General features: G+C 42.5%; 1 protein-coding gene and 1 long non-coding RNA gene across 5 annotated transcripts in view; one reads left to right on the plus strand and one right to left on the minus strand.

Moving 5' to 3' along the window:
- The window catches only part of EXOC4 (exocyst complex component 4), a 725,477-nt gene that overhangs the window by 56,905 nt on the left and 643,854 nt on the right, over positions 1–24,718 (minus strand). For both annotated transcript variants that reach the window (XM_032304527.1, XM_032304528.1), the window contains exons 15-17: positions 11,485–11,626; positions 3,613–3,791; positions 506–665 (exon numbers count right to left, since the gene is read on the minus strand). In XM_032304527.1, coding sequence (XP_032160418.1) covers positions 506–665; positions 3,613–3,791; positions 11,485–11,626 — 481 coding nt within the window. The remainder of the gene's footprint in view (positions 1–505; positions 666–3,612; positions 3,792–11,484; positions 11,627–24,718) is intronic.
- LOC116568836 lies at positions 5,959–11,073 on the plus strand. 3 transcript variants are annotated; one of them, XR_004276758.1, is made up of 4 exons: positions 5,959–5,993; positions 7,689–8,433; positions 8,573–8,649; positions 10,845–11,073. It is a non-coding gene; the product is annotated as an uncharacterized LOC116568836 (long non-coding RNA). The 3 variants fall into 3 exon arrangements; XR_004276756.1 differs by lacking the exon at positions 5,959–5,993 and having other exon boundaries at positions 6,781–8,433; XR_004276757.1 differs by lacking the exon at positions 5,959–5,993 and having other exon boundaries at positions 6,781–7,935.

The raw sequence follows: 24,718 nt of genomic DNA on the forward strand, positions 1-24,718 counted from the left end.
GGTTACTGATATGGAAAAATGCAATTAAACAAATATAAAATTGCATTAACATAGTTCCAATTTTGTACAAAGAGAAATCATATGCAGGCATGGTATGAAAATTCACTTGTATCCCTGGCAGAGGCACAAGGCCAGGAGAAATTACACCAAATGTCATAGCCTCCAGATGAAAGGCTTAGGAGTCATGTTTACTGATTTTTTTTAAAATTTTATGTGACATATCTTATGCAATAAGCAAATATTACTTTTAGAATAAGGAAGTTACTGAAGTTTTGTAGTACGAAGAACTTAGGTTGGAGAACAGGAAAACTCCCTGCCTAAGGCAGGTTACACATCCAATAGAATCATAGAGAATTACCTTCTCTAAGACTGAGGAACATCTAATTGTTTCATTTTTTCTTAAATTAACTTTTTAAGTACCAAGAATCCATTTTTCTAAGGGATTTTGATAGGCAATGGGATCTCGACTTTGGTACAAGGGATCGAGCCCGGTCCTTCGTCCTACCTTGCAAAGTCCAGGTCTGCCTCCCGCGACATGGTGATGTTGGTCAAATTCTGCTGCAGGACAAAGATGTTCCTACACATCTTCTTGATGCCGGACTCACTGATGCGTCTGAAGTACTGGGCACCATTAATGAGGATGCAGGAGATCAGGTGACCCAGGCCTGAGGGACCAGCACAGATCAGCAGGGGGTGGGGTGGAGAAGAGAAGACAGATTAGTGCCACCTTGCGTGAACTTACACATGAATGTGCAAAGATGTCTGTCTTTAAATCCTCCACAGATTTAAACGATCAAAGAAGGCATATCTCTGAGGGTTGCTGCACCCACTGGAGTGGTAGTTCTGGAGTACTTATACATCATCTTAATAGCTACAAATGGAGAGGCTTTATGTAACATACCCACTGCACACCCCAAGCCACCATGTCAAGGGCTTAGAAAATAAGCCAGTTGGTTATAAACTACTGAAGAGCACTGGAACTCTTATTTTTCTTTAAAGAGGTACTGGAAGCAGAGGAGAACACATGCAAATACAATGGTCTGTTTGGTTTCCTTTTCCTCCCACAAAAAAAGACAGGGGTGAATTTTTGGCTCAAATGTTGATTTGGAACCCAATAAGCAAAAATATGTCAGTAAGAAATGGATGCATGCCGGTCACCATTCTTCAAAGCTTCCCCTGGAACTCTAAAGCCAGTCTGGCTAGTCACAAGCAGTCTACTGTCTTCATGATTTCCCTCTTCTGAAGTCATAGAGCCTCCATGGTGACGGTTCAAAGCGGGCCTTCAGGATCCATGACTCCCTCTGTCTGCAGAATGAGTTCCCCTTGACGAGGACGAACGCAGAAAAGGGAGAGGAGGTACATTCTCTCCTGCCTCAGCTACACTCGTGCAGTTGCTTCCAGACCACAAACTCACCTGGACGTGCAACTACTTGAAAGGGAAATAAAAGGCTTTTTACTCAAAGAAAAGGAAACACACACATGGAGTTTGTATTTAAAGCCACTGATAGATGTGAAAAATCTCTGTAGGTTAAGTTTGCGTATGATTTTACTGAGCCCATAACTCCGGGTATAATTTTGTTCTGCCATGGTAAAATGGAATTTGCCTAAGCAGAGGCAACGAGGGGGGTGCAGTGTTTGTAGAGAATAGTAAATAATAGTAAATATATTAAATAAGTAAATTTAGGGGTGGCTGGGTGGCTCAGTCGGTTAAGTGTCCTACTCCTGATCTCCCCTTGGGCCTTGATCTCAGGGTGGAGTTCAAGCCCTGCATTGCATGGAGCCCACTCCCTGCCCAGCATGGAGCCCACTTACAAAAAAAAGTAAATTCATATGATAAATACACATAACAAATTATAATAATAATTTAAAAAACCCAATAGAAGTTGTCTGTTTTATATTATTACTATACACTGGCAATTACTATACACAAATAATATCTGTGATAAGATGCTCCTCTTTGCCACACCAAAGAAGACTGAAACCCTCTCACCCCCACTCCCCACCCCTTGGGAAATTCTGTATTATGCCTTTCCAATTGAGGAGGAAATATCACAGAGAAATATCTAGAGTTTATTTATTTATTTATTTATTTATTTATTTTTAATTTTTATTTAATTTTTATTTTTTTTAAAGATTTTTATTTATTTATTTGACAGACAGAGAGAGATCACAAGTAGGCAGAGAGGCAGGCAGAGAGAGAGAGGAGGAAGCAGGCTCCCCGCTGAGCAGAGAGCCCGATGCGGGACTCGATCCCAGGACCCCGCGATCACGACCTGAGCCGAAGGCAGTGGCCTAACCCACTGAGCCACCCAGGCGCCCCAGAGCTTTTTTAAACAGAAGGTCTCCAATTTATGATTTCTTCATCTCTATTCTATGTTAGAGCATTATACCCATATTTCAAGAAGATGTTGTTATTCATCAGGATTGGATGTTAAGAAATGTCTGGGCAAAATGAGAGGGAAAATCTGGGAACTGTGAATATTGATACACGGGGCTTGGAATATTGTGAATATTGATACACGGGGCTTGCTCATGGTCAAGAGCAAGGAGGAAACAGTGTAGTGAGTGAGGAGTGACTTCTCAGATGGGCACCATAGCTCTAAGCTCCAGAGGATTATTGTGGCCCTCAAATTCTCAGTGCTACGGAGAGAACACTTAACCTCTTAATCACTAACACTTTCTGGCTGAAGTCTTCTAGGAATAGTTCCTTTCAGAACATATCTCCATCTTTATGACATAATTTAATGGGAAAATAGGATTTTCAGTTTCTTGGTCCAAGTTTGCTGGGACATAACTGTTTCCTAAAGCAAGCAGTGGCCAAGCCTTTCTTTCTTATCTCCAGGTTCTACAGTCCTCTGCACAATGCACTTTCTTAACTGTTTTGAATAACATTGCTTTAATTCTAGAGACATCATAGATTCTTCTAGGATCCAGGGCTATATACAAATAAACCAAAACAAGAAAGGAGGGAATATAGTTTGAAGTCCTAAAAGTCCCACCCACGAGAAAAATTCAGCCTGAAAAATTACTCGGTTGGCACTGCATGTATAAAGATGTTGAAGGTGAATGCCTTTATGCGGAAATGTCTTTTGTGCCCTTCCTTGCCAGCCTGCCCCATGGCATTAATGGAGCCAGCCTTCCTAAAATCTCTGCTGATCAGAAGTTTCTTTTCAGACAACAGCACATTCTTTGAGAGAAAACTTCCCCTTCCACCGATAATTTTAGTCAATGAGATCTTTTTTTGGAGTCTTCTCATTGTACGTGTGCTTCTTTTCCTTTTATGAGCTTCTCTTGAGCTAACTCATGGTCCACTCTACATATTTACCCAACTCTCAGGAGCGGCGTGTCAGGGAGGCAGCCAGGCCGCCATCTGCCTTATGTTGGATGAAATCTTATCAACCAGAAGCAGATGGCAGCCAGACTGTTGTCTACCTAGCCATCCGCAGAGAGACTAGGTACTGCAGCTTTAATCCAAAAAGAGAAAAACCGAACCAAAACAAACCCCAAACAACTATAAGTTGTGAACTTCAGTAATAGGGAAAGATTAAAAAAAAAAAAAATCCTTCACCCCTCCTTCCTCCCCAAATCCTAGGGACACAGGCAAGGTCTGACCTTCAAATATATATTGGAACTTGTGCTGCTGAAGGCTGGCACTCATGGCCTCTTCAATGGCGCTGATGTCTTTGTTGAGCTTGACCACCAAAGGGTCATAATCCATACTTTCCACATTAGCCACGATGGCGTAGTTCCCCTCCTTTGCAAGGGGGATGAGATAGTGGAAACAGTGAACCCTGAAAAAAAAGGCAAAGACGGAGAGGGCAGTTAGTAATACATTTTCCTGATGAAAACAATCATCTTGGGACAGATCGCCCAAATATTCAGGGCAGCAGTGGCCCGTAAATATTTACGTCGTCCTCTGCTTGTTCACTGGAAAGCCATCTAACGAAGAAAGGAGGGATCTGGAGCAAGTTAGCTTCCGTGAGCCTCGCCTGCTTGGTCCAAACATCGGGGGTGAGGAATAAATGAGCTCTAACATCCCCTTCAAAGACCGGATTATATGCCCAGTGTGAAAAGCATTCTATCTTTCAACAGACACGGCTGTAGCAGAAAGGTGAGGCAGAGGTCACAGAGCTCGAAAGAGTTGGCTCTGGAATGAGACCATTTTGGTTCCAGTTTCCAATTCCAACATCTGCTGGCTGCGTGGCTTTAGGCGAGTTACTTCATCTCTGTCTCAGTTTCCTTATCTGGGCACTTGGGATGACCACAACACTTACCTCTAAGGGGCTCTAAGGAGATACTGAACATCGAGCATGTGGCTTGGATGCCCGGCACGGTGCAAGGGCACAGCAAGTGTTGGCTACCATCACTATGACTATTATTAATCTATTACTTCAGTAAAACACCACAATAAATTTACTTATTTATTTAAAAATAAAATTGTGCTGGGCCTTGGGAATGTGAGACATGGTTTGTGCCCCGAAAGACTCCATAGCTTAATGGGGTGGACCAAAAAAAAAAAAAAAAAAAAAAAAAAGAAAGAAATAAATAAAGAAAAGACCGAAAGAGGGCAGTGTGTCACCACTCAGGAGCACGTGGTCCTCTGGTGAGAACCATGGAAGTCCGCCACTGGGGTGTCAGGAAAGGTTCACAACACAGGGTGACACTTAAGTACGTAAGATGATCTGAATGAGCTTAAAGAAGGACGTTCCCATGTTGACACTGCCTGAGTCATTCTGACCATGTACACTTCTTAGGTTCTTTTTGGTAGTTATTGGGAATTGCCAAAAAAGTGTGAGATGGGTAAGGATTGGCTACTCTATAACCTGGGTGTGAAGCTGTAACAAAAGCAAGTTTCAGTCCAAACAATTCTTCCACACATATAGGCATTTATAGAGAAACAAAACCAAAACCCCAAACCCTCCATCCATTGGCAGACCCAGTTCAAACAGGCTGACTATAAACTCAGTGAGGTAGACAGGAAGATGTTCAGAGTCAAAACTCTGTTACCCTTACAGTCTGTATCAGGTAATAGGAAATATTCCTAAACAAAAGGCTGCAAAAGCCTTGGGCATTATTGCTAATGAACTGTCTTCAGGCTTGACTACCATCTTTCTTTTTTAAAGTAAGGTTTATTGAGAAATAATTTATAAATAGTAAAATGCACCCTTCTCAGTGTATAGTTCTATGAGCTTTGACAAGTCTACGCAGTGGTATAATCACTGCTATAATCAAGTTGTAGAACCATATCATCTCCCCCAGAATTCCCTTGAGCCCCTTTGCAGTCAACCTCTACCCATACCCCAAGGATCTGGCAACCACTGATTTACAGACACTTCCTATACTTTAGTCTTGTCCAGAATGCCCTATAAATAGAATCATATAGTATGTGGCTTCTGGAGTTTGGCTTCTTTCACACTGCTTCAAGCATTTCTGTTTATTTGCCATCCATATACCTTTGTGTTCACAATTCTTGCCCAATATTTTTATTGGGTTGTTTCCTTATTATAAAATTTGAGACTTCTTTATATGTTCTGGATACAAGTTATTGATTAGATATACATTTTGCAAATATTTTCTCCTCCTCTTTGGCTTGTCTTTTCATCTTAGTGATGTCTTCTGAGGAATGGTTTTTAAATTTGATGAACTTCAGTTTATCATATTTCTTCTTTTTTGGATGGTGTTTCTGGGGTCATATGTACGAAATCTTGGCCTAAATAACATCACAAAGATTTTTTTTTTCCCTAAGTTTTCTCCTGGAAGTCTTACAGTTTTAGGTTTTATATTTAAATTAATGATCCATTAAAAAAATTTTTTTTTAAAGATTTTATTTATTTATTTGACAGAGAGAAATCACAAGCAGGCTCCCCGCTGAGTAGAGAGCCCGATGCAGGGCTCGATCCCAGGACCCTGAGATCATGACCTGAGCCGAAGGCAGCGGCTTAACCCACTGAGCCACCCAGGCGCCCTAATGATCCATTTTTAATGTTTTTTTGGTAAGATTTTACTTATGTACTTGAGAGAGAGCATGTGCACAAGTGGGCAGTGGGAAGGGGTAGACAGAGAGGGAGAAGAAGACACCTGGCTGAACAGGGAGCCCAACATGGGTCTTGATCCAGGACCCTGCGATCATGACCTGAAGGCAGATGCTTAACTGACTGAGCCACCCAGGTGCCCTGATTCATTCTGAGCCAAGTTTTGTATAGGATTGTGTTATATTCTAACAACTTGCTTATGTGGGGGAAATCTAAAGATCTTGACTACTAGCTCATTTTCATTATGGGTGATCATCTAACAGCGACATCAATTAATGACAAATTTTGCCAATAAAAAATTCATACTGGCATTCCGGTGCTCATTCGCAAGGTGTATAACTGTTAATCAAGACACCAGTAACTGCGCTGGTTGCAGCCCCCTCTGGCATATGACCTTTCTAATATCATGAAAGCTGACCAATCCTGGAGTGGGATTCATGACAAGGGAAACTGATTACTACTGTGGTTGAAATTAAACTGAGTAGCTCTTAGCTGAAAATAAAATCACGCCATCAATGCTAAAGTATTTTTATAGTAAATTACATATGACGTAACTCCAGACAATGGGAAGACCTCGCACAAAGGCATGAGGGTATGAATGAAGGCCGGTTTTCAGGAATGACAAGTGGTTCCTTTTGGAACACACACATCACATGTGAAGACAGAGGCATGAGGTGCGCTTGGGGAGATGGGCAGGAGGCCAGTCATTATCAGCTTTGGAGGCCATCTATGAACTCTGGACTTTGAGAAGCCACAGGGGGCCTTAGGAGGATTTTGAGAGGTAAAATGATAAAATCATATCTGAGTTTTGGCACGATTGCTCTAGCACAGTATAAAGGGTGGACTGATGGTGAAGAATGGAAGCAACTGAAAGCAGAGAGACTACTGGGGATAGTCTCAGGAACTGGAGGCGAGAGCGTATCAGATCCTCAAGTGAGTGGCATGGAAGAGAAGTAAGATTACTTTAAGGTACTGTCTTCCTCTCCCCAAATGGTTAGAGATGAAAAAAGATATTAAAGTAGCCACTGGCAAATTTCAAATTCAAAAAGTGTTTCTTTTCATCAGAGTCTGGCATGCTGTTGCTGACCTTAAGATGACTTGGCATTAAGGGTTTCTACAAATATTGCTGATTACGCAGCAGGATGGGTAATTTTCAGAAAGTACACACTTCGGATCCCAATGGTAACAGGGGCTCACTGTGGAACCCACTTAGAGCCCTCCTGATGGGAAGAGAAATCAGCTGATAAAGGTGACATTCCTGGCATCTTGGACTCAAATGGCAACTTAATTTTCTTCTTCTAAAGTTCAAATAGGGGGAAAAAAAGCCTCAACAATTTTTAATGGCCTCACCATTCCTTTCAGCTCTTGGGAGTGTCATTTGCCTTATGCTTCAAACTGTGGAAAGGGGCTCCTTTTTGGTTAAATGTGACCTAAATGTCAAATGCTCTTTGGATGGGTCCTTCAACATGGAACCTACTAGATTTGAGAACACCTTCTGGTTTGTACTTTAACGACGTTACAGAAAAATACGGGCTGCAAATATGGAGGTATTTTGGTGAATAAGATAAATTTTTGGCATCTGAAGTTGTTCTTGCTAGCGTTTCTCACTATTTTTTCCCCATTAATTTCTTTGTCTATTCTATCTGTGCTCTCCAGTGGCTTCACGGGTAGAAGTACCAGAGGCAGTACCTAACCAGCCACTTCTTCATTGCACCAGCCCCCGAGGGACAGGGGGCTTCTAACTCTGTGTTATGGTCAGATGGGAACAAAACGAACATTAGGAGATTATGGTGATAAGGATGATGCTGCCTGTACAGCCTCTGGAACTCTTGGCGCACACACAGCGGACTGCTGGGTGAAAACAGAGCCTTCAAACGACTTCATTTCCTTTAAAGAGCAACAGGTTTTGTTTGGACAAACAGTACTTCTTTTGTCTGGGTTTGATTTCAAACCAGCTCATTCTCCAGAAGCATTCAGATTTTTATTGAGCACTTACTATGGGGGCAGGACTGTTCCAGGTTCTGGGGCCAGAGGAATAAAAACGGCACAGCTGACTCCCTCCTTCTAGGAGTCATCATCATCCACTGTGGATACGGGGGAGCCCAGCACCCTCCTTACTTCAGCATTGCCACAGTAGTGTACGGATGTGCTAGCGATGCACTGTTCATTTTGTATTATCAACCGTATGAACACACACACACACACACACACACACACACACACACACACACGTGCTTGTTATTGTGACAGAGAATGAATGAAATCTGTCAATATTCATTTCTGGAGCCATCCACAGTACTCTCTGCCTCGTTTTACTTGTCATACTTCAAAAGGAAAAAGGCAGTATGGAACATATTCATAACAAAGCAACCTGAATGTTGAAACCATGTGATATTAGAAGGTAGGAGACTTTAATTTAGAAACAATAAACATGTTTAGTGCTTTTAGCAAAAATCAAGGGAAGGAAATTCTGCATCCAGGACTCTCAAACTCAGTGCTTTTGTTATTCATTCGTACGATGACCCTTTTCTGTTTTTCAGCGATTGCTGAAGGAGATTCAGCAATGGGTGTCATCACGATGAATGGTTTCTTGTCAAGTTAATAAATAACGACTAAGGTATGTTCAGCATTAAGAATAGTACCATCATGACGTATGAAAATAAAGAGGGTAGAATAGAGGTTAAGGATTTAAAAGACTAACTCAAACATGTTGAAAAATCTCCCACTGGGAATTAACTACACTACAAGTGGCTAGTTCTGAACATGGAACACTTTGTGTTCCCAACACAACCGATAGCATAAATTCCAGGAGCTGTGATAGTAACTAATTTGATGTTCCCTTGCTTTTCTGTGCAACCCGGGTAACGAGGCTTCAGAATGTTACTGATTTTTGGTTTTGTTCCTGTCTATTACATTTATCTATTCATAGAAACCACCTGATTTATTTCACTGTCAGCTTGTAAGTAAACAGAAAACAAATCTAAAAATTATTGTAAAACAAATCAGAAAACATGGAGGAAGGGCCTTTCTTCCTGGAGAGCTGCATGTAAGGAATATGATCAGAAATGAGGTCGAGTAAAACATTTCAAACCTGCAATGCTGCTTCTCTTACTCCACTCGCAAGGTGTGGCATAATTAAGAAGTAAGTCATTGGACAAGATAATGAAGAATGAACAGAGCACAAGGAATACACAAGAAATGACATCCAGAACACATGATCAATTATGCTTTGCCTAAGCACACCTGAAAGATATCCAATTTCTAACTGGAGCCCAGACATATGAACCAAAATCCTATTTATGTTTTTAAAACCTCAACCTAGTAAAGACTCCAAATGAAACAAGAAAATGCTCTATGAACTTTAATAATGTCTCATGGTAATACAGAAGATGTGTTACTGTACACTTTCTGATCTCGAATTTTCTGATCCTGAAGTTCCAAAAGGCCGTATCCACCAGGGGTCTGATATGGCTACCTAGAGGTCTAGTAGGTGCCTCTAACTAACCATCTCCCAGATGGAAGTCTTGATTTTCACCCCTCCTACAACCCTTCTCCTCCATCAGGCTTTCTCACCTCTGTTAATGGCCCTGGCACCCACAGAGTTACACTGGGTCCAAAGCTACTGGTTTTCCTCAAGTCCTTTCTTTTGCTGCCACCAGCCCCTGCACCCCACCCAGGTGATCAACACATTTCATCAGCTCTGCCTTTGGAACAGATCTCAAACCAACCCTTTTCATACCTCCTCTCTGCTGCTCTGGATCTCATAACTGGTCTCAACGCACGCTAGGCTTCCAATCCTACTCCTTCCTATAATCCCTTTTCCAAATGATAGCTGAAGTGCCCTTTTAAAAATAAAAATGAATGAATGAAAAAAGGAATGAATGAAGCTCTCTCCCTTGCTTAGAACCTTTCTATGTCTTCATGATGCCCTTAGAATGAAATCTGAGCTACTCACCTGGTCTACATGGCAGGATGACGTGCCAGGCTTCACGACCACACGTGGTCAGGCCCCAGCTGCCTCTTCTGATAGTCTCACATTCCTCCTCACTTCCTTGTTCCCAGTGTTCTACACACCCTGACCCTTCACTCCTCAACACTGCCAAGCTTGATTATCTTGGGACCTCTTGATCTGAGCTTCCCTTCTCCTAGGTCTTTACACACGTGATTCATTCTTGTTACTATATCACATTTTCTTTGGCCACACTATCTAAAAAACAAAAAAGCCAATACCTCTTTGTAGTCAAGCCCAGCTACGCTCTGCCATGTCCAGAATGAAAACTAGCCACGTGCGGCTATCGAGCACTTGAGATGTGACCAATCTGAATTTCAATGTGCTCTAAGTGTAAAACATGCAGATTTGGAAAGACTTCGTACACAGAAAAATGTAAACTAGCTCATCCATAATTCTGACATTAGTTATATGCTGAAACGATAATATTTTGGATACACTGGGTTAGACAAAATATATCATAATTTATGTGTTTCCTTCTACTTTTTCAAATGTGACTCTTAGAAAATTTCAATGATCTATGTGGTTCAAACATATGGCTCACTTTGTAGTTGTATCAGCACTGCTTGATTCCATTATGGTATTTTGTTAGTTGCACTTACGTGAAATTATCTTTCTTTGTTCGTTCCTAGGCTGTTCCCCCCATTAGAATGTAGCTCCATGAGAGCAGGGCTCTTGAGTGATTTTTTTTCTTTGCTATATCCCAATTCCTAGCACACCGCCTGGCACAGAGGGCACTTAGTAAATGTTTATTGAATGAACAAATGATTGAAGACAGTCTTTTCTTTCTACCATTTCCACAGGTGTGATAAGAGAGCCCACTAACACTAAGAACGTTCTACACCGCAAGGGAAGGAACAAGAATCCAAAATTACGGTATCTTTGAAATGCTTATCCTGAATTATGATTTAACGTAACCTCTTCTTAGGTCTCAAGTTCTTGAAGGACGGCTCTTGCATCTGTATACTCCCTTACCGATTAGCAGAGCACATTCGTGAAAAAGTCAGTGACAATAAAGTCACCATAATCACAAAGCTACCACATTCTGAGCATTTATTTTGTGGCAGGTATTGTACTAATTATTATTTCATTTACAAAGTTTGTAGGCTAGGAATTATTGTTTTACTTTTATGATGAGAAAGCAGGATTAAGAAAGGTGCATTAACTGACTTTAAGATGGCCTAACTAGCTGGTAGAGACATTCAAATCCAGAACATTCTGATGTCACAGGCCACGCAGACTCTGAATCACCATATTTACGATACAGCGTGTGCTTAAAACTTTTACAGTGATTAACACTAGAAATCACATTCAGTGTAAAAAAATTAAAAAGGACATCAGTAGTAAGAACCAAAAGTGACAGTGATATGCTCCAGAAAGATGCAAGCGATAGGTGACGCGCGGCGCACTTCAGCTGCGGTCTTGGGCTTGCCTGCGTCATACCTGACTTCCAGATGCAGCACCAGCAAGCAGCGGTCAGCCATATCCTGGAAAGATCTGGCAAGTTCACTCAGCGTCTGCATGATCTGCTCTGACACGGGGGGCAGATCCATGGTCACGTGGCTCTCCTGAGCCGGAGACAGCACTGAAAGAAGAAAACACCAGTCACGGCACTGTGTGCCTGGAGATCTGCGGGAAATGACATCTTACTTTGCTGTTCATCATGTTTTTACCAATTTGACTAATGCTGGTGTGGGCAGCAGTCAACATCCAAGACACAACAGGCTGTTTCTGTACTTGATTCAACACTGGCTGTCTTCAACCCATTCACAGATTACTAGAGCAGAACCTTGGCGTTGGAAATGGCCTGAGCAGGCATCCGGCCCAACCACGTGGTCGAGGCTTGTGTCTCTTGCACATGTTCTAGTGATTGCTGGGCGTCTGCTTACGTACTCCGATGGGTGTGAACGAAAACTCAGTACCTTTTAAGGCAGCCTACTCCATCTCGATCTACTGACATCTGTTGCCATTAACTTCTAATCATGGGCTCTGATTCTAGAACTTGGCAACCATTCTCATATGTGTTGGCACTTCAAGTATTCAAGACACCACATCTTTGGCTTCCTTCAAGTCTTCCCTTTTCTAGGCTAACTAACCCCAGTGTTTCAGCTATTCTTCATATAATCAGAGTGAATTGTTTCTTAATTCTCTTAATTTGCCAACAAAACCATTCCAATTGTTCTGGACAACATTTGAAATGTGGCACTCGGGACCAAACATAATAAATACCATAGAGTAGGGGCGCCTGGGTGCCTCACTGGGTTGAGCGTCTGCCTTCGGCTCAGGTCATGGTCTCAGGGTCCTGGGATCGAGCCCTGCATCGGGCTCCCTGGGAGCCTGCTTCCTCTCTCTCTCTCTCTCTCTCTGCCTAGCTCTCTGCCTACTTGTGATCTGTCTCTCAAATAAATAAATAAAATCTTAAAAAAAAATACCATAGAGTAGATCTGTCCTGTCTACAGAGAATGATTAGTTCCCTTGTTCTAGATGCTATGCTGAAGCCATCTGCTATGCCAAGAAGATGAAATCTTCTTGGGTCGGGGGTAGGAAAAGTGTGCTGTATTCTGCTTTATTTCATATACAGCCTACAGTCAGCTAAAAGCCCCAAAAGGTCTTTTTGGAAAATTTGGTAGAGTTACCTTCTGTATCTCTATCAAGTAATTAATAAATTATTTATGGTACTTGGACACTTTTTTTAGGAAAATATTGAACAGCAAAAATGCAAACTATATTTATATCTAGACTTCTGTTGCATATCCAGTTCCCCACAACTTCTCAAAGATCACCAACAACGAATTTGGCAATTTCATTCAAAAGTTCTTTTAGTATTTGAGAGTTTCCAAGACAGGTTTTGAATCCTGTTTCCACTACTCACTTATTATGTGACCAAGAGCTAAATACTTAAATTATGTCTGCCTCAGTTTCTCACTGTAAAATGGAGATAATACCACCTACAACATGGGGTTTTGGGGAGCATTAAATGGGTTAATGTGGATAAAACATATAATAATAGCATATCAACCTCACTTAATATTAATATAAATAATAAGCAATTGTTATTATTCTTTAGCATGTGATTTGGCCAGGTTAAGAGTTTAAAGCTTAACTATCGTGACAAGCTACTTAAAAGATAATTCCCTTGAGATTCCATTATCAGTATTTTTTGCTTTTCCACCTGAAAATCCTTCTGTCAGAGGATGCAGTGTCTTTTGGAGGAAGGGCACTTGGGGCCTGTGAGATCTGGCAAAGCATCACTGACAGGCTCAGGAGGGGTTCCCCTTATAGGGTAGAGAGTCACAGGTGGCTGTGGCAGGGTCTACAGCCACAGGCTGTCAGAACTGCATCTGTTTTTGGACTTTGCTATGCCCAGAGAAGGGCCCAGAAAGACAGCCCAGCCTCATAGGGCCAAGTTCTCTGGGAAACCAGACTTGAATAAATTCAGGTATTATGGCAAAGATTAAACAAAAAAACAAATTTGGGCCAAGGGAACGGATCTGTAAGGAAGAATGAAATGTAACGATGTAGATTTCAAATTCCTACCAGCCTTGGCATCACTCAAGAGGCTCACTAACTCCACCCACAGGAGAGTGGCTACGGCACGGCAGCCCCTCTCCATGGTGAACACTGCCCAGCCTGTAGGACTGCAAGATGAGATCACCACCTTCGTAATGTTTTCATCCAGCAGGCCACATGAAAGCAACTATAAGGAACACTAGTCTAATATTTCAAAGCATGTTAGGGCTTTGAGCCCTTGGACTCTGCTGCTGAGTGACACTGACCGTCGATTGAGAGCTCTTTACGTGCCACGATGGGGGCAGAAATCAGACCCCAAAGAGATCAGACTTGTGGCTTAAGGTCCAAAGTTATATCAATCTCCTAACTCTATCAAAGACATTTTGGACAAATTCCACCAAGAAGAAAAATCCAAGTAGATGAAATTAATGGAAGATAAACAGTCAAGATAAAACTTGGAATGAGTGAGGTAAAAGGGGTTTAGAAAAGCAGCACGTTACACATTTCACTGGACTGTCATTTACAACAAAAATGTAACTTTAGTAAAGCGACATGAAGTCTCAAGCCCAGAGTTCTATAGAACTCCTGTGAGTTCCTGAGGGCTCCCTGAAACTTACAGAGTTTTCTTAACAAAAAGGAATATACAGAGCAAAAAAATGCTGAGCATGGCAAACAGATACAACACAAAACAGTGAACTCTCTCTTAAATGTCAAATGGAAACCTACAAAAAAGCAAAGCTGACAGAAGAGGCTGGGGATACAGTTAAGATAGGAGGTTACTGGACACACACCTGATACATCCTTTTAGAGGCCATGTGGTGGTTTATCTTATGGATTGCTCTTCATATCAGCAAAGCCCACATATATTGGACTTTAAAAATATCAGTACTTGGGGTGCCTGGGTGGCTCAGTAGGTTTAGCCCCTGCCTTCGGCTCAGGTCATGATCTCGGGGTCCTGGGATCGAGCCCCACATCAGGCTCTCTGCTCAGCAGAATCCTGCTTCCCCCTCTCTTTCTGCCTACCTCTTTGCCTACCTGCAATTTCTCTGTCAAACAAATAAATAAAAATCTTCTAAAAAATATTAGAACTAGATCATTTTATTAAGATATACACTTTGAGTTGTTCTGCTAATACTAGGGAAGGGTCCCATCAAATCATTCATAATATCCTGCTCCTCCTATAGCCACTGTATAAAAGCAGGCATCTTGGAGACTCTCAGCTAACTAATCGTGGCAGTAGAACTGTGGCTTTCTGTACTAAATTGATCAGTTTATAGGAGGATGCTGAAGCTTGCTCTCCAGGGCAGGCACTCCCTGTTAGGTAAACCAAGACACATTTCCAATTCTCCCTTGCTCACACAGCTATAGACTCCAGAAAGCTGAATGTTTGCATTTCCAGCCTTGCTCGTAGCAAGAGGAGGCCACGTGTCCCCATCTGCCCAATGACCTTTAATATAGATTCTTCTGTGGCAACTTGATTTAACCCTGGCTAATTCTGCAACTCATCTTTTGACAGAAAAACGAAAGTATGGATTGTTGCCCCTAAAACTTTCTGGATTTTAATCTCAAAAATGTCTTCAATGTCACTTGTCCATCTTTCCCTAGTGTTTGGCTAGCTCCTTTTCCCCTTCTCAGCAACTTTTCCCAACTCATGTTGCTTTGTCCTTCCTACTCTCTTGTCACTCCTCTTTTTTTTTTTTTTTTACCTTTTTTAAAGATTTTATTTATTTATTTGACAGAGATAGAGAGATAGATCACAAGTAGGCAGAGAGGCAGGCAGAGAGAGAGGGGGAAGCAAGCTCCCTGCCAAGCAGAGAGCCTGATGTTGGGCTCCATCCCAGGACCCTGAGATCAAGACCTGAGCCGAAGGCAGAGGCTTTAACCCACTGAGCCACCCAGGCACCCCTTGTCACTCCTCTCTTAAGAACGTCAGATTCTCATTAAGAATTCAAAGGAATCATCAACACTTGCTCTCTCTGTGGTCTTGCCTATTAACTCTTCTATATGCCATAATCCTTCTGCCTCTACCTCCTTAGTACAGCATTATCTCATCATCACCAATGATCTCTTAATTGCCAAAACATTGGGTGCTTTACGGTTCTAACCTCAGAAAGGCCCTCTGCTATGTTCAACATTGATTGGCCACTTTCCTCTTAAAATTCCATTTTCTTTTGGCTTAGATGGCACCCTGCTCCTCTGGGTGTCCGATATCTGACATTGTTTTCATCATTTCCTTCCCTGGATCCTCTTCCTTTAGCCCACCCCTAAGTGCTGGGGTTCCCAGGACTTTTTTCTCTGTTGGTCTCCCTTACTTATCATTCTCTATGTTCTCCATGAGTGAGCTCATCCATTTTCATGGCTTTTGCTATTATCTAGGGATTGAGGACTCCTAACTTCATTTGAGCAACTGTGCAAGCTAGCCTTACCTATATATCCCACAGGCATCTCAAATGCAATGTGTTCCAAACAAAACTCATTATCTATCTTCAGCATCTGCTCTTTATCCTGAATTCCCTCTGCATCAGTGGTGTAGCAATCTAGAAATCTCAGCTGCAAGCTTGAAAGTAATTTTTGAGCCTCTTTTCTCTCTCACTCTCCCCGGCAAAGACTAATTTCTGCCAATTTCATTTCCTAAACATCTCTTCATATCTTTTGTCTTTTCTGTACCTGCTGTGACTTTCTTGGTTCTGTCCGCATCTCTGCCATGAACTACTACTATAGGAGGAGGCCTCACGCCTGGCCCCTACCTTGATTCAATCCTCCATGTTTAGCTCATTAAATGAGTTAGAGAAGCAGTTATTCCTCAAAAACACAAATGAGACTTTGTCAATTTCTTGTAAAAATAACATCAGTGTTTCCCATTGCTTATGTGTTGACGTCCAAGCTCCTGAGCAAGGCTTTCCATTATTTTTGGTCTCTGTCCAACACTTCAGTTTTTCACCATTTCCCTAACTCCCATTTTCTCCTTCCTCTCCAACTTCTCTCCTTTCCCATCCTGGCCCATTAATCTGACACCTTCTTAAAGCAGATTCCCTAAACATATCCTGCTGTTTCAGGATTCTGTCCCTTGGATGTTTCTTAATCCTCTTTCTAAACTATTCATGCTTTCTGGCTCAGAAAGTGTTTCCTGATTCTCCAGACTGGGTCATTGGCTCCTCTGTTCACCGCCCTCCCCATAATTCTATTACAGTAGTTACCATATACCATTGACATCTGTTTATCAGTATGTCTTCCTAGAGATCATTAGCTCCTTCACAGCAGAGATTATCTATATATCTATATCTGTCCATATCTGTTGGGAGGCATACAGGAGCTCGATCGATGCTTTTTTATTAAACAGAACAAATATTTTAATTGACCAATGTGCCAGTACAAATAACTCACATAATAACAGATTGATGAAAATCAGGAGAGAGAAGGCACAGCTTGCCATTTACAACTGTAACTTTTCCCTTAGTTTCTTGAGTATATTCTGGGGACAGAGTGGGTATATGAAAGTAGTTCATGCTAGCTGGTTTCCTGGGCTGTTCAGGAATCCTGCAGAAGTGCAGTCTAAAGGAATTCTGGTCAATCCCTACAGCCCAAGCACATCCCTATAAATGGTGTTGCCTTTAGAAGTCACTTTAATTTCATGAGTCTGCCATGTGGCAGCCAAGCCTTGGGGGTCCTCTCTTTTCCACAGACATAAAATCCCTGGCATATCAAATAACCAGTATCTTTCAAGGGAAGCCAGTGTACTGTCATGGAGAAGCAATCAGCCTAGGACATTAGGATGTCTCAAGTGGTTTCACATCCTAATATTAACCAGACTGAAATGTGTTTAAGTCTTAAAATTAGTTGAAATTGGACTCATTCAGACCCAGAAGAGCATGTTTTCAAGGATGCAGCTGCTACACTTTCAATGGCAACTTACTGTGACTTCTTTAATTGATTCATAGGAGGATGCCCTTGTGCATCTGTAACATTATCTAAAATTGTTACAATGTTAGCTTAGACTGGTATCAGCTGTCATCAAAGTGATAAATTGAAAAGGAAAAGCTGGTTATTGCGGCAAGAAAAGAAAGGTTAACTGTGAATCCAAACTTTTTAGAAGATGGAAAAAAGACAATGAAGAATGATCCCATGAGATTTTCTCACTTGAAAACATTTTAGAAGATCACATTTTGGTACAATCATTATTTCTGACTCCTCTTGCTATTTGTACAGAGAAATGATAGACACCACATAATGATGTCTGCTTGAACCTGGGATACATTTATTTAATTTCCAATCTTCAGTTTTCGTATTTAAAAAATCGTGGTAATCGTATCTTCCTAACTCCCAGAACGGTGGGTTATTAGGTTCTGTAAATAATTTCGAGATCCTTCAATGTTGTTACCTGGCTGACATTTTTTAAATATAAAAATAGGAATGCAGATTAGGCTTGTGACATTAAGAATTTAAGGGGCTTATAGAAGCAGAGGGAGCTGGGCCAGAAGACCCTTGCCCGAACTCTTCCCTCTCCCTAAATGCCTGCAGGATTGTGCTGCTATCAAGCCTAATGGTGGGGACGGATTGAAGGTGTCAAACACTCTCGGGCTGTGGTTCCAAGTTGGAACCTCAATGCCAGCTAGCTCTGTCCTCGGGCTTTTCAATTTCTCTGTACCACCATCCTACGTTTTATTCATGCTCTGGAATTATTTGTAAACCTACACAAGCTAACCAGCCTTGACCCCAGTGCTTTGCACACAGTGGTCACCCTTCTAAGTGTTTGTTCAATAAATCACTTACCTATTTATGAAACCGACTGGCTTCTGGAAGCAGAGGTGATTTTCACATGCTAAAGTCTCTACTGTCTTCATAGCATCGAATTTGAATTTTTTAAAAAAGATTTATTTATTTGACAGAGAGAGAGAGAGAAAGAGAGAGAGCACAAACAGGCAGAGCAGCAGGCAGAGGGAGAGGGAGAAGCAGGGTCCTTGTGAGCAGGGAGATCCTCATGGGGCTTACTCCCAGGACCCCGGAATCATGACCTGAGCTGAAGTCAGACACTTAACTGACTGAGCCACCCAGGCACCCTGAATTCTGAATTTTCTTAGGATAGAGGTGTCCTTTCCTTTTTATCTAAGTCAGTTACTCCAAACAATGGTGTTTCATGGTGACTCTTTGATCATTCTTTCTTTTTCTGAAATACATTTTTATACTCCCTGCTATGCTTTGCCAGCAGTCCTAGCTTTTGGCACGGTCATTTATCTATTTAGCAAGTCATCTATTTTGTCACTCCTTCCCATCCGCTGAACAATCCAGAACTTTCCCTGAAGCAGTTCTGGTGCGTTTCTATATAAGGATCAGGCTTACGTAAGAAACATGTCAGGTGGGTTCTCTTCAATTTTGCTTCCTATTTCAGAAGCAGTGGTTCTTCTGTCCCTGAATAATACCTCGTTCTTTTTAGTCCAGATTTCCCTAGAAATTTTAAGTTTGGACTAGTGAAATCAATTGATTCCGAAAACCAGAATGCTGCCTCAGACTGTTCCCTGACCTACAGAGTTATGATGGCCAAGGATGGGGGACATACTGGACATCATTCACATTAGACCTTGTGCAGGCGTACCTGTGGGTGACCAGCTCTGGAAATACAGCCCACTCTCGGAGGCCTAACACCCAGCCCGAAGAAGCCTCTTAGAGCTAGCGGCTGTGCGGCAAGCATGCCAAGCCTTTTCCCTGCTGCTTTTGGAAGGAAGCTCTCTTTTGTCTCCTCTGAAGGGGAGGAGGACAAATGGAAGGGATTTTTTTTTTTTTTAATAAATTGGGGTGGCTAAAAAAGGAAAAAATTCATCACTAGGAAGGACAAAAGAGATTAAGAATGGAGGAACTGAAGCAAAAAGTGAATGTGTCTTATTTATGTTTGCTTTTCTAGGATCTAATTACCTAATTGATAATATATTTATGGTAAAAAAAATACTTCCAGTGGGTGCAGGAGGCAAAGACCTTCTTTCATTTCTGTGCTACCATTTGTTATTTAAATGATCACGTGTTGTATCTTTCCCCCGTTAGTCACAGACTTATGAGCAACATAACTTCGTGTCCTTTGGAACAACTCTCTCCCTCACCCTCCTCTCCCTACCCCAAAATGTCTTCTATGACCCTAACTGCAGGCAGTGATGCTTTGGGGGAAGAAAAGGTGTGTTTGCGCCACTTGCTGCCCAGCTTAATGGCATGGATGTTCAGTAACATTGGTTTAAGAATGTGTTATTGTAAGACAAAAAAATAAATAAAGACCAAAGATCAAATCTTTATAAAGAACTCAGTTTTAAGGATGCCGCTTAAGAGTAATTTCCATCTCTGTGAAACCATATTCTTCCCTGCTGGTTCCCAGAGGAACAGGACTTCTTCTCTCCCGTATTATTACCTGTAGAGCACAGTTCTTAACAACAGTCAGCCTCACTGTCCTCACGTGTCTCCTCAGAGTGTTGCTGCGTGGACCAAATGGGGCGCACGGCCCCTCCCATGGTGCTTGCCACAAAGCTAGGACCATGTGAACTCCAGTAACACTAGGCCTCCCTCTCCCCGGTCCAGTCTTGGCACAGCTCCCCTCAGGCTGTAGAGACCCTGGGAGCTTGTGAGATCTGTGAGAACGAAAGCCACAGTCTACTCTTCCACAGTTGAGATCCTCCTTACCCTCAGCAGTAATGCCTGTTGCCTTGAATTGGCAGGTTAAGGACAAATCAAAGAATTTTATGTCTTTTTCTTTTCATTATAGCTCCACAGTGCCTTTAACCCAGTGTCTTCCAAATAGCTTATTAGCTTGGAACATTATTCTGTTTCAGGGTAAGAAACTGAACCTCCAGGAAGGCCATGAGTGAAACTGAAGAATTATCCCAAATATTGACCTAGACAGAGAAAACAGGGCAGATCCCCGTAAGGCTCATGGTGAAGGGCAAAACAAAAATAAGAAGCAAGATTTAAAAAAAAAAAAAAAAAAAAAGGACTGTTGTTCCTTAGGCTACCACAGGATAAGAGGCCAATTCGGAGCCAACAGGATAAACGACACGGGGCGTGTTGTAGAGGGAAGATCACACCTGGTTTCTCATGAAACAGGGCTCGCTCGACAGTAACGAGCCTGAGCAAAGCCCCAGGTCCTCCAAGACGGTGAGCTTTAGTCTCGACTTCTCTACAGTGTCAACCAGCCCAGACACACTGGTTTTTATACCTCGGGAGTGACGGCACAGACCTCAGTCCCCTCTGGTCCTGGGGGGAGACATTAAGATTGATTTTTCCTTTATTCCAAATAATCCTCCCCGAGGCCTGGTAAAAACCTAATCATCTACTAAAAAGGCGTGTGGTGTGGCCAATTCAGCTCCTGCCGGATATGAAAGAGAAATGGAGGAAAAGCTAATGAACAGCTCCTGTCCTTGTGCTGAAAGGCACTATTGTAGGACTCTATTAGATTTCCGTGGACTCTGTAAGCCTTTTGTGTTTCTGTAAAACCCGGCATCAAAAAGCATCTTAAGGTGTTAACAAATACTTAGCCAGATATTTTCCGTGAGTAAGCGAAACAGATTTAAGTTGCAAGAGAATTGCAGACGCAAAAATATTATGTGGCAAAGAGATAACATTTATTCATGTGTCAATGGGATCCTTCCAGCTCGAGGATTTGTAAATCTTCCCGAAAACCTCCAGGGATGACTCATTAACTGTGTAAATTGGAAACAGGAGGTCCACTTGCAATTGGTGAGACTGAACCAAACAGAATAAGGCACACTTCCTGACAGGGCACGGCCAACCGTACCACACAGGGAGACAGAGCTGAGGGAGTTACACGGAAAGCCCTTGTTGGGGTGTCTCCTGCACGTGACTTCTTCCAGTGGCCTTTGTCCCCATGAATCTCCTCTCCAGGCAGCTGCATCATTCATACATTTGGACTTGAGGTAAGAAAAAATCATCTTGACCTACAGCAGGTACAGCAAGTTTCACTTTTGGGAGGATCACCTTACCTACCTCCCACGAGTCTGAGGATTCGATGAGAAAACACACAGAGGCTCAGAACAGTGTTTGCCTCACGAGCCCTTAACACATGGCAATGACTATTGCCATCGCAACTACTATTAACACTATTATTTAGTCAATAATGACGTACTGAATGAAACAACAGCAGACCCCAGGATCCATCTCCTCCGGCCATAGCTTGGAGTAGGCTTTGGGGCAATCAGACGAGCTTTAGACAGTGAACAGCAAAACGTGGCAAGTTATTGTGAGTGCGGAACAAAACAGGTAGAATCCTAGAAGCACTGGTCACTCTGATTCTATGGACTGTGAGGACAAACACACAGACAACTGACTTATTAGGAAGCCAGCGCTGACCCTGCCACCAAGCACACAGACCAGCCCCGAGACTAGCTGTGTCGCCGGCGCCGGCACCCTCCGAAGCATGTTGGAAGTAAGAAATGCAGAGAATGAACCTCCTAACACACATGGTATAGGACTTGCAGGTGTAAATCTTGCTGAGAGAATTTCTCCTCCGTGAGTACAGGGGTGGCCACCTCTCCAGTGTGCGGTAAAGGTAACAGTTAACTAAGTCTCTCCCCTTTCAAGCTCTCTCGTGTCAGATATGACCTCTGCAGGCTAAACGGATGAGCTCATACCACACACATATTGACTAATGCCTTGTGAAGGTTAATATGGTACAGCCATATTTCTGTCTTTACACATTAGTAACACGTGAATACCGTTCTCACACGCATTCCAGCATTGCCCTATAATCTCCAGAATCATTAACAATCATATAGATGCTTCCAGAATCAACTGTCCTAAATATCAAAAGATTCATAATCTGTTTTGAAGCCAGTTAAGGGTAAGGTACATAGAGAAGCAATCGTTTTTCTATCAAGTGAGTATATAATCTGAGGATATGTATTAACCTTACTGGAAATCTAAGTAACTTTCTTTCTCTAAGTAAAAGGACATGAGTGCTCTCATAGTAACTATGAACCCTATTTTTTCTATTGTTATATAACAACAATTCTCTTGGATTGACCAAGTTTAAACTTAGAAAGTGGTGGCTAAATTCTGACTCGACTATCTACCAACTGAATAACCTTGGGCAAAACTGCAAAGACCCTGAACTGGGGTGATACCAGTTTCAGCCTCCAGGGTCATCATAAGGACTCAGGGTCTAGAGAGCACATAAAGCATCTAGAACAATCCATGGCACATAGTAAGTGCTCAGTAAATCTCAGCTACTATTGTTGGACTTCTTGCTGGGAATTCTGGAAGACTGGGACTCCTAGACTCATCTCCTTACTCATCAAAACACCTTCCAAAACACTGGAGAGATGTGGACTTAACTGTTCATGAGACTAATGGACAGAAAGAAACCGATGTAGTAAGACATTTACACGTGTAAACTTCTGACATTCTGACCTTAAAATAAGGAATCACAAAAGTTAGAGAACACTACAGCATTGTGGGAATGTTCAGAGAAGTGGAGGCAAACAGGAGAAGAGGGACTGCAAGTGGCAGGTTTAAATTTTACCTTTTCATCTACAAAGCAAGGAGAAGGACTTTCTCCCAAGTTAGTTCAGTGAAAGAGGGGGCATTTCAGGCAGGCACGAGGAAGTGAAGCTTGCCGGGAAAGCCAGGAAGGACACCTGGAAGCAGCCTGGGAGGAGATAAAGTAGGTGTTTCTCACATTATTTTGAGGGAGGAATGACAGGGATCATTCTTTTCATGGAAAGGATGTCTGTAGCACTTGGTTCTTGAGCAAAGGGAACTTGGGCGTTACTTAGGAATTCAGAAGGATATTCCACAAAGCTTGGAAACTGTGCTTTTGAGAGATCGGGTCTGCCTTCCTCACACAGGGCTTGGAAGGTCGGATTTGTACTATGAATCAGCATTTACTTCACGGGCACAGGCTACTTCCTCCCGGCCAAAGGCACAGTGAGGAGACAGGAGGGGAAATGTACATGGGTGTGTGTCCGCGTGGTACAGCTAAGCGAGAAGGTGACCAGGAATCCACAGAGTCTTCCATTTTGACCTGAAGTGATCAAAACTGTTATTTTCACCTGAAGAGTTAAGAAACCATGTTATAAATTATTTTCATATGCACATAAAGACACTGACAAGTCAGCTCTTCTAGGGAGGCTTAAAACAGCCGAACGGGGCTTATTTGGGAAAGATATTTTTTATCTTCCCTGCCAGAGGGAGACTTGTCATTTTATTTTTTCTTGGGAATATGTTCCCCTCGATATTACCCTAGATTACATTTATTGTAGAAAGTGTGATGAGAAAATACACTTGTGCCCTGGTCCTTGGTCAACTCCGTATTGTCCCCAGCCCTTTTCTGGAAGCTCAGGAATGAACTGTATTTCCCAACTGCTTGCCGGCAGGGCAAAGGTACTTAGATTTTGAGTAAGGTTAATACATATCCAACTCCTGCCAGCAAGAGGCATTCGCAGAAGATGTGGAAGGCAAAGAGAGAAGGAAGGCGCGCTCCTCCTCTTGCACTGGTAGAAAGATGCTCAGGCAGATGGCCAATAAGAGGGGTGCACAGCTGTTTGCAGGAGAGCTCTGGCGACAGCTGCTTCCTCCTGGCACTTGGTAAAACCTCTGGGCGCCTTCCCTCCATGTCCCAGTTTCCTGCAAGCCGGCGGCTACTTTCATTGCTCTTTGCTCCCTTCCCACTGTTTTCTAAGCTTTTTAAAACCCTTTCAAAAACATCTAATTCCTTGTATTAAATGCCCTCTTGCTTGAAATACCTGACATGGTTTCTGTTTTCCCAACTGAGTCTAGAGGAAGAAACACATACAAACTTATATGCATGAGATATTCCCGAGACCATCTCGAGCAGGAGGGAGTAGGATGAAGAGTCGCTAAGAATCCATCCCCGGGCTCCCCTCTCATGGAACCTGGTGACCTCTAAGGCCAGGATGTGCGGAGCATGCTCGGCAGAGCTGCTAGTCTCCCCAAGCCCATTCTCTTGCTTCCCGCCAGCTCCCTTCAACAGAAAAGCTCCACTTTTATTTGCAACCTATTAAGATCTGGCAGCAAAAATCTGCTGACAGGGCCATTTACAAACCACTGCCCTTGAAGAGGAGGGATTTGGTCACAAGCAAACCATTTCCCATTGCACGCCAGCCTCAAGATAACCGCCAAAGTAGGGATAAAAGTCAAACACTTAAATGACGGCACA

The sequence above is a fragment of the Mustela erminea genome, chromosome 11 (assembly GCF_009829155.1).
Source record: "Mustela erminea isolate mMusErm1 chromosome 11, mMusErm1.Pri, whole genome shotgun sequence".
NCBI classification, from domain to species: domain Eukaryota; kingdom Metazoa; phylum Chordata; class Mammalia; order Carnivora; family Mustelidae; genus Mustela; species Mustela erminea.